General features: G+C 46.7%; 1 protein-coding gene across 1 annotated transcript; it reads right to left on the bottom strand.

Annotated features, from left to right (window-relative positions):
• Positions 1 to 201: 201 nt before the first annotated feature.
• On the bottom strand, positions 202 to 7,712 carry ZBTB18 (zinc finger and BTB domain containing 18). The gene is made up of 2 exons (XM_037069354.1): positions 6,213 to 7,712; positions 202 to 3,854 (listed from the first exon to the last, which is right to left on the bottom strand). The coding sequence occupies exons 1-2, from the start codon at positions 6,223 to 6,225 to the stop codon at positions 2,272 to 2,274; spliced, it is 1,596 nt and encodes a 531-aa protein (XP_036925249.1). The 5' UTR covers positions 6,226 to 7,712; the 3' UTR covers positions 202 to 2,271.
• Positions 7,713 to 9,679: the final 1,967 nt, after the last annotated feature.

The raw sequence follows: 9,679 nt of genomic DNA, 5'->3' as shown, positions 1-9,679 counted from the left end.
AGACTTAGAAACTGTGCAATGAGCATCTTCTTGAATGGCTAGAAGCAAAAATGTTCGCACATTTTCATTGGAGTGATTTAAAAAATTCTAATAATTTCACAAGCTCTGAATAGAACTCACACGAAAAATAAAGATGTCACGTACAATACACGTTGAGGATCCGTGTAGTACATCATCACCATTAAAATCACACACAGGAAATTGAGTTCATATAATTTATTGCAGTTAGCACACAGTTTAAAAATTCACCAACACACCAATAGTACAAAACTAAACAGCATTATAAGTTATTCCCCCCTCAGGAAAATAAGACATACTATGATTGTCAAAGCTAGGTGTCAGTCTAAATTTTAGAACAAAGGAAGAATGTGAAACTAATGAAAAGTAATCACTCACAATGACCACAAAAAGAAAACCCAAAAGAAAGTCCGTTTTTTCACAGACATTGATTGTCTTCTCTAAATTAATAAAAATTATTTTAACATAAACTGTATTTAAAAAAAAAACAACTAGAAACTCTTCAAGTAACTAAAGATAATGCTCCAAGGCCATTTTCACAGCTTTTTTTTGTTTGTTTGTTTGCTTTAAATGCCATTACAGCCAAATTAACACACGTTTGACCAAATATTTCCAAAACAGTCCAGCAACACACAATGGAGTTTTCCATTCAGTATCTTAAGCACAAAAATAGGCTATGTTTACAGTAGTTAAGGCGATCAAATTTTAAACAAAAGCAATTTAAAAAAAAAAAGGGAAAAACAGCAAACGTTTTCCATGCTACTCCCATAGACCTTATTTGTAAGTGCAAGACAGGAAAGCAAACACTGTGCAAAATGCTCTCGCCCCGTGTGCTGGTCATTAAACCGCACGCCGGGCTGCAGCCTCTGCTGCCGCGATCCACATAGTCTACTAACCCCCTTCCCCCTGTCAATCAAGGCAGTCCAGTCCTTTCAGCCTGGGGCTCTTTCAGTCCATAGAATCTTTTCATGAGTTGGGGGTGGGGGGATGGGGGGGGTGGGAGAGGGAGGGTGGGGAAGGAAGAAGGGGACAAAAAGAAAAAAAATAAAAGAATGACCTATTGTCAATTTGTGCAGTAGTTCTAAAAATGCTCAGCTGGGCAAACGCGTACACCTAAGCTTTGAGCCAGCACGGGTTCTGTGCGATTCGAAGTCAGTTACAGATGCACGCTGCACATGCAAATCTTTAAGCCATTTGTAAACATTTATATTCTCCTTGTTATGTAGCAAAGTTACCAATTTGCAGCTTAAGTTTTTATTCAGCTTAACAGTTTCAACTTAAAGACAGTGGGAAAGTCAATTTAAATTATATAAAATAAAAGTAAAAACAGTGCATTTACGTTCTTCATAACACCAGGTTTTTTTCCAAGTGGTGCTATTTTTCTAAGGAAATTAAATAATTTTAAACTCACTTGTTAAAGTTATACAATGCAAACAAAGACAAAAATATATTGAAACTCATGCATTTCTGTAGCGTTAATATTTACTTTTCAAGACTCAACTAAGAGCATCAGTACAACCTGTCAAGTTCTTTGACACCCCCCCAGCCCATGTAATCAATTACAGTATACAAGAACAGTAATTCACATTTTTCAACACACAGTTCGACACTGCTGAAGCTGCAATATCCTTCCCCACCCCGAGCAAACCTTCACAAAGACAGCGCCCCAGCGATCCCAGTGTACGTTCATAATTTCTCTCGTTGGGAACCGTCAGAAAACCAGAAGTTGCCACAGAAAGTTTTAAGTCAACTGCTTGTTTAAAAATAGATAATCCAGCATTTCAGAAATTTTCCATTTGGGTCTAAAAGCATTCAGGTTTCCAACAGCCAGAAAAGATTCATGCAATTTTAGACATATAAAGAGGCTAATAAAACTGGAGGGAATTTCTACTTGGGAAAAAAAAAAAAAAAAACGTGGGGAGAAAAAGAGCTCCAAAGACAAGGCAATGTTGACAAAATTAAGCCCTAAGAAAGCATTTTGCGACAGGACGATTTGTTTCAAAGGTTCTTATTGACTTACTTCCCCTACACCCTCAAAGAAAAACACCTCTCTATTCAACTTGCCCTAAAGTTTCTTTTATCAGTATGCTAAATTAGTAAGATTTTCATGCTATTCTAAAGTGCAAAAACAAGTTAATATCCCAACTTTTTAGTTCCAGGAAACAAGACTGCTTTTAGACCGTACCACAACTATATAGAGATCTATGTATATATATGTATATATATATATTATTTATATATATATATATAAAATTATTTCCAGAGTTCTTGCGAGCTATCTTCTAAGGTCCAGTCTCTGACAGCGGGCAAGCTCAGTGCTTCACTTTTGACAGACAAGGAGTTCACCAACTCACAGTGGAACTTGCGGATGTGTCTGTACAGGTCCCCCGACTGCGTGAACCTGCGCTCGCACCACTTGCACGCGTGCGGCTTCTCGCGGGTGTGCACCACGGCGTGGCGGCTCAGGTTGTGCGAGTACTGGAAGCTCTTGCCGCACTGGGTGCAGGTGTAGGGCTTCTCGCCCGAGTGAGTCCTCTCGTGGCGCTTGAGCGTGTACATGCAGGAGAAAGTCTTCCCGCACAGCGAGCAGGTGGGCACGTTGACGTCGGCGGCCGGCTTGCTGCGGATGCCGTCCTGCTCGCGGAAGTGCGTGCTCAGGTGGATCTGCAGGATGTGCGGGCTGGGGAAGACCTTGTTGCACAGCGGGCACATGAAGATCTGGCCGGCCGGGCTCAGGATGTTGGAGACGTAGGGCAGCAGGCTGCTCTCCATGCCCCCCTCCACCTGCACACGCTCGCTCTCGGGGGTCAGCATCTCGTCGTCGCTGGCTTTGTCCTCCCGCTCGAGCTCCCTCAAGACCGAGTCCTCCCTCAGCGGAGCCAGATGGGCCGGCTCATACTGTACCCTGTTATTAGTGCTCACACTTTCTTTCACAGTGCTATGTTCCATGTCATAGTCATTAGTGCCAACATCACTCTCATCACAGGAAGCCTCTTTCTCCACCTTCACCTGCACCAGGTTGCTTCTCAGCACGTCCTGTGAAGAGAAATAAGAGCTGTTCAGATTTTCAACTCCTGAAAGGCCGGACTTGACAGACAGGTCCAGCACGCAGTCAACATCTGCTGAATCCCTCACGGAGGTGACAGACCTCTGGGACAAAGACTCTGTTGAGCTGCAGGGGCTGGCTACTGTTTTTCCAGCTGCTGTGGCGTGTGGCTCTGCCTCTGCGCCCCCCTGGGGGATGCCTGCTGAGTCTGAGGGCAATCGCATCCACATGTTCCCGGGCTCGGCCGCCAAGTCCCTTTTGCTGGGCAGGATGTTCAATTTCTCATCTTCCCCTTCATCCTCGTCGCTGGGCAGGTCGCCGGCCATGTGGCTGCTGCCATCGGAGAGACTCTCGACTTTGTCTGAACAACTTGAAGCGTCTTCCTCTTTTTTGGTGCTGTCTGCCTCTGTGGTGGCTTTCTCTTTCAGCTTCTTTTTGCAGACTTTGACAATGTCATACATGTGGAGATAACTGGCAGCTGCTAGCACGTCTTCAATGGGCAAGTCTTTGAACTGGAGTTTCCCTTCATACATGAATTCAAGCAGGAGAGCGAAAGCTGGGGCTGTAACAATGTCGCTGTTCAGATGAACAATGTCTCTTTTGTCCAGCTGGTCCTTGTAAAAGAGGTGGAAGTACATGCTGCACGAAGCCAGCACAGCTCGGTGCGCTCGGAACTGGGCATCTCCCACCAGAACAGTGCAGTCACAAAGAAAACCCTGATGTCTCTGCTCGCTCAGACACTGCAGCAAGTGTCTACTATGGTCTGGAAACTCCATGCTGTCTTCATAACCTGGGAAGAGAGACATTGCTCATGAAAGCCCCGCAGGAACAACTTCACAACTTCTCCACGCCAGTCCCCATACAAATAATAATAATTCAGCTTGGCGGCAGGGGTACACGTCCCTGAATTTTAATCAGGCGTATGACCCAGAGACTCCAAATCACATGCACGAAACCTAAATGCGAGAAGAAAAAAAGGCACCCTTTCCAAACTTCCTCACCCCAATCAGACAGTTTCTCATGCACCCCTACGTTCCCTGCACTTTCAATCCAGTTTTTAAAACCTTAATTTCAGGAGAGTCTCTTATTGAGAGTAAGAATTTAGATCTCTCTCAGAAGAAATTTCGATTGCTCTACTCATCAAATTATGTCCTACAAAACCGCTTTCATTTCCAAAGGAACAACTCATATAACGAACAAAGAAAAGTCCCAGGCACACTCTGGAAGATTCAGAAAACTTGTCTGAACAGTCTTTTTTTTACTTTTGATACTTGATTGCCCTTAGAAAGCACGATTTAAACACACACATTCAGCTGGGGGAGGAAAAACCCCCACATAATGCAATTGCATAATTAGTCCAGAAATTAACAAACAACTTTCTTTTAAAGTCAAGAGTGTTACAACGACAAAAGCCCTGTGTATAAAAACAGATGTGAGTGCCTTAAGAGCTGCAGGTAGAGCACACATGTACGAGATCAGAAGGAACTACACCACAGATGGGAAAGATCATCTTTACCACAAATACATCCAAATATTTTTTTAATGACTTGAGAAAAAAATGGTTGTATTTCTTTGTAGACTCTGTAGATCTAGAGAATTAGGAGCCACAAGGGCTTTCTTTAAATCTGAAAAATCTTACTAAACTTTGATCCTTTGCAAAAGCAGTATGAGTTCCATATTAAAACGGACTCAAACTTTTAAATAAAGGCATATTATGTTCAAATGAAACTCAAAAGCTTTACAGGTTCAACAATTTAAAAAAAAAACCTTGCTAGAAAAAAGAGAAACTATTTTTTCCCCCGACTGTGCCTTACCTCTGTCAACAGAAAATACTTTGTTTCAACATAACTTGATATATTTTGTTTTCCCACTGGCTTCTATTCTTTCAAATGGGCATTGTTGCCTGATTTTCTGGGGAAGGGAGGGGGTGTGAAATGGAGGGAGAGGAAAGGCAACGCTGTACAATGGGTCAAAATTCAACTCCTTAAAACTAAAGAAAACCCCGCTTCCCCTTTCAGAGGCAAGGGGCCCGGAGGCTAGGTTCCACACCACCCACCACCCACCTCGGAAAGTACACTTTGGGAATGGGTACGTATTCATTCATCACCTAAAAATCCCTTCCCTGCTTTTTCTACACTTTGCCCGAGATGGACTAAAACTTTCATCCCAACCCCAAATACCTCTTGCAAGATGCCACTGCTGGAATAAACCAAGATGTACAATACAATCACTTTAAGTGCCCCACAGCTAACATCAATCCTAATCCTTGAGAGGGCTAAAAATAAAGACGGGAGGGCAGCTCCCAAGGTAGCCGCGATCAAATTAGGAGGCTGAGAGGACAGAGCGGGACGAAGAAGGAAGCTTATAAACATCTGACCCAGCTGACTGTGGCCATATGGCAGCTGCTGCCCAGATAAAGAGATTAAGAATAGAGGGGTGCGATTACAGCTGTCTGGCCGATTCAGGCAGCTCGCATCTACAAGTTCTAAATTAGTCACTCACACAAAAACTCCTGCAAATAATTATTGTTCGGCCAAAGCAAAAGATCTCTTAAATATATATCTGAAAGAGAAATGAGGAAACCAGGCAAACTATTCTCCTGAGGACAAAAGTTTTTTTTTTTTCCCCTTAAAAAAAAAAAAAAAGCCTTCGGTTTCAAAAGCACTATACAGCTGTATGTTGCAGTGTGGCTGCTGAATGGGTTGAAGAATAAAGTTTCACAGTGGAATTAATTACACAACAATCAAGCTTCTTAACTAGAATAATCTTCTCATATAAGTTTGAATGCTGGATTCCTGAGAGTTTACTACTTCTCCCCGACCCCTAAAACAGCAGTGAAAACCAGCAACAGGATAAAGCATTTTAATCCAAAGTGATCTCAAAAAGCAGTATTTCAAAGCCTTCCTTCACATTTCAAAACTTGAAACATTTCTGTGAATTAAAGTTACTTACTTGCTCAAGCAAAAGGGATAAAAATTACAACTAAACAAGCCCAAGACTTTCAACTCCAATAAGATGTTCATTTCATACTCAATTTCATACATTATTCCTAAACTGGGTTAGAAAAGTAATGTGATTTTTTCTTCAATTAAATAAACAAAACACCAAAACACAAAAACGCTCCATCTAATCTCTTTGCTACTCCTACCTTTAGGACACATAAACCTGATTAAGTCCTTTCCTCTGAGTCTTGCTGGCTCCAGGTCTGTTACATCGGTGGAAAAAAAGCAGACTAAGAGAGACAGATGCAAAGTGGAGATGATGTTAGAGAGGAATGAGATACCTTCTCCACCACAGATCCGCACACACTAACTCCCTGTCTGTGTGTTAGAATAAAAGGCTGAGGGATGGCAGGCTGTCAGCTGCTCTGACATCATGTTCAGATGGAACTGCTACCTCCAGCTGTGCTCCTTTTAATGCCATATGCTGCTCCTCTACACTCCTGCCACCAGCTTTTTCTTAGGAGAACTTTTCTCTTCTGTTAGTATAAACAAAATACTTCAAAGTCTCCCTTTTCCCCCAAACTTTCTAACAGAAGACATGGAAAAACTCAGCATATGGAGTTCTACTGTATTCATGGACTAGCAACACTTCTGTCTGAAGTTGGTGGACTGGCTTCCATACTGACAGCACACTCAAGCCACAGAACCATTCAGGAAACCCAGACTCACTTTTATTCAACTCCAACGTTTAGTTTCAGAGGCAGTTTAGGGATATTTTAAACCAACCCATTTGACATCTCCAGTCCCATTTCGACACTGTTATGGCACTTTCTTCCTTTTTTTTTTTTCCTTTTCTTTCTGCTGAGATAATGCTATGTGTGTCTCAGGATGTTGGGGGAATATTGTGAACTATTCCCTCAGCCTGGTTCACTTTATGTTTTCTCTCTTATTTACTACTTACCTACAACTACTCTCTCATGAAAATTTCTCACACTGCCAGCTAATGCAAATTCCGATTCTCAGTATCAACAAACTGAAAGTGCCCTTTCTGAAATCCTGGAAAGTACTTCAGTTCAAGAAGACAAATTAACAGTCACAGAACCTGCTGAAGCCACTTAAAATGCACGCTGCACCTGCATATCTGATCTCTCTGCTCAGAAAAAGCAGAACTTCCCCTTAATTTGTGTCCCATAACAATCTGTTTTAGGGTCCCTCTGTAATGTTCGTGGCCACACGGAAACCTTTCAGGGAGAAAGGGAGGGGACAGGTCTAGTAAGTTTGGGAACTCTTTAGCTAGACTTTGTGGGCCTTTTCTAATGGCTGATGAAATCTGAACATAATCCGAGCTAGGCTGACCGGTGCCCTGCAAGGTGCTGCGACATCTGTGAATGTCAAACACATCTCCACAGGCTCCAGGGAGGGCGAGGAGAGAAGGAGCTGGGCCTGAGGCGCAAGTGCTGTAGCCCTGGTGATAATAAGCACTCCGTTCTCATTAGAAAACCATGGCAAAGAGTTAAAGAGTAACAAAAACCAACGTCTCTGTCTTGTCCTTCTCGCTTTCCCAAAGTCACAAACCTAACTTTCTCTAACTTTGCGATGAATGACATAATTATGCATGCCTATTTCAGGAAGCACTCTTCGGAGATAAATTCCTTCTCAGCCACACAACCTATTCGCCACAAATGCCCTCGCCCCATTCCAATATATCAGACATTAATCACCCCATTTACCCAGTTGGGTGGGGGCTGAGTGACAGTTTAATGAGTCGCAAGCACCGCAATGGGTCGGCGAGCGGCTCCCACTCCACAAATCAACCCCTCACGTCCGGCTACCGCGGGTCCAGAGAGGTTGGTGAGATTGGGTTTTGTTTTTCAAAGCGGTTGGGGCGGGGGGAACCCTGGGGAAGGGGGAAGAAATGCAAATCTTTCCGTAGTTGGCTGTGCATAAAACACTCGGGGAAAGAGGAAGGTTAAACCACAGGGAAGGAGGTGGAGGGCGTAGAGCCGGTGCAGCAGGAAAACACCTTAAACAACAGACGTGAAAACAGACCCGGGTCAAGGCAACAACAAAAGAAAAGTCGTAAGAAGCAGCCTGGGGGAGGCGGGTGGTTGCTACCGCTTCCCCGCCGCCCCAGCAAGCTAGCCCCCGGGGCCTCCCGGTAACTGCACCAGCCCGGGGGGGTAGGGTAGAGGTGGACGAGGGGCTCCCCCGAAGCCCCCTCCCCCCGGGCGCCACTGCAGCTGCACCGGTCCCTGGAGCCGCGGCCGTCCCGGGCGCCACTGCAGCTGCAGCGGCTCCCAAGCCCCCTCCCCCAGCCCGCCGCCCTCCGCACCCGGGAGGCGCCACCGCAGCTGCACCGGCCGGGAGCCCGCCCCGCGCCGCAGCTGCACCGGCCGGGGGGGCGCGGCGCGAAGCCGGCCAGCCCGCACCCCGCCCGACCCCGCAGCTGCAGCGGCCCCGTCCCCGCGCCGGGGCCTCCCGCAGCTGCGCCGCCCCAACCACACAAACTAACTCCACTCGCGGGGGCGCCCCNTAAGTAAAAGGGGCAGGTGCAAGCTGATGTGGACCCTGCAAATATAGGGTCCAGCACAAAAACACCCCTTTTTTATTACAAAATCATAAGCATGTCATTCTGTAACATAACCACATCACACTCAAGCACACCATATGACATTTTAGGTGAAATGTTCAAATTTGAACTATAAATTATTACACTCACATTATTACCCTGCCAAGCACACTCAGCAGGTCTTACTTCTGCCAGACCCTCCCTGTGTAATGATCTCTTTTTTTGCCGGCGGGGGAGGGGGCGGGAGGACGCACCACGCACGCACGCGGTGGCGCCGGCCAGATGTTTTTTCCCCCCCTCGGTCCGCCCCTCTCCTGCCCATGCCTCCCTCCCTCCTAGCGTTGGGCTTCGGCGATTGACCGAAAGCTCCTGGACCCGCTCTCCCGCCCGCCCCCAGGCCTCAGTATTCTCCAATAGGAGGACGAATTTTCAGGAGGGCGGAGGCAGTGGCGGGCAATCGTCGGACTGGCAGGAGGGCTCAGCCAATGGGAGAAGCGAACTGGAGCTGCCGCTCGCGCGTGCCAATCGGAGGCAGAAACTGTTGGAGTGGGCGGGGCCCTGGCGGGCGGGGACCGGTAGCGAAGCGGTGCGGGGCGGAGCCCTCGGGCGCAGCGGCGGTGGCGGCAGCGGCGCCCCTCTGGGTGACTTGGCCGTGAGAAAGTGAAAGGAGCCCGCAGGCGGCGGCGACAGCTGCGCTGGGAGGGGCCTGTTTCCACGCTCTGAGGCCTCGGGCGCTCTGGGGGTGCGGAGCAAGCTCCTCTGCGAGTACCGTGACAACCATAAATAATACTTTAAAACATAGTGGGGCTTCGCCGCTTTTGGTCGCTCTAAGTTATGCAGGTGTCCTCGCGAGGCAGGGCACTCGGGGACACAGATGAATCGAGTCCGGCATTAGGTGGCTCCGTCGGCTCCCTGTACTGTAGGTGACGACATCCAGTTCCTTGCCTGCCTGAGCAGGGGCAGTTGGGCTAAAGAACGTTCTTGCCGGTTGTGCGGTGTCCCGTTTCCAGGTGCACGTCGGGACGTTGAGGACGCGACCCGTTCAGAGGGTCACCGTTTCTGAGCGTCTTTTTCCTTGTGCCGTCTTGTTACAGGCGCAGAGCA

The sequence above is a fragment of the Sturnira hondurensis genome, unplaced genomic scaffold, assembly GCF_014824575.4.
Source record: "Sturnira hondurensis isolate 20B ecotype Veracruz unplaced genomic scaffold, ASM1482457v3 Scaffold0018525, whole genome shotgun sequence".
NCBI classification, from domain to species: Eukaryota; Metazoa; Chordata; class Mammalia; order Chiroptera; family Phyllostomidae; genus Sturnira; species Sturnira hondurensis.
Note: the sequence above shows the minus strand (reverse complement) of the source record. Positions and strands in the feature narration are given on the sequence as shown.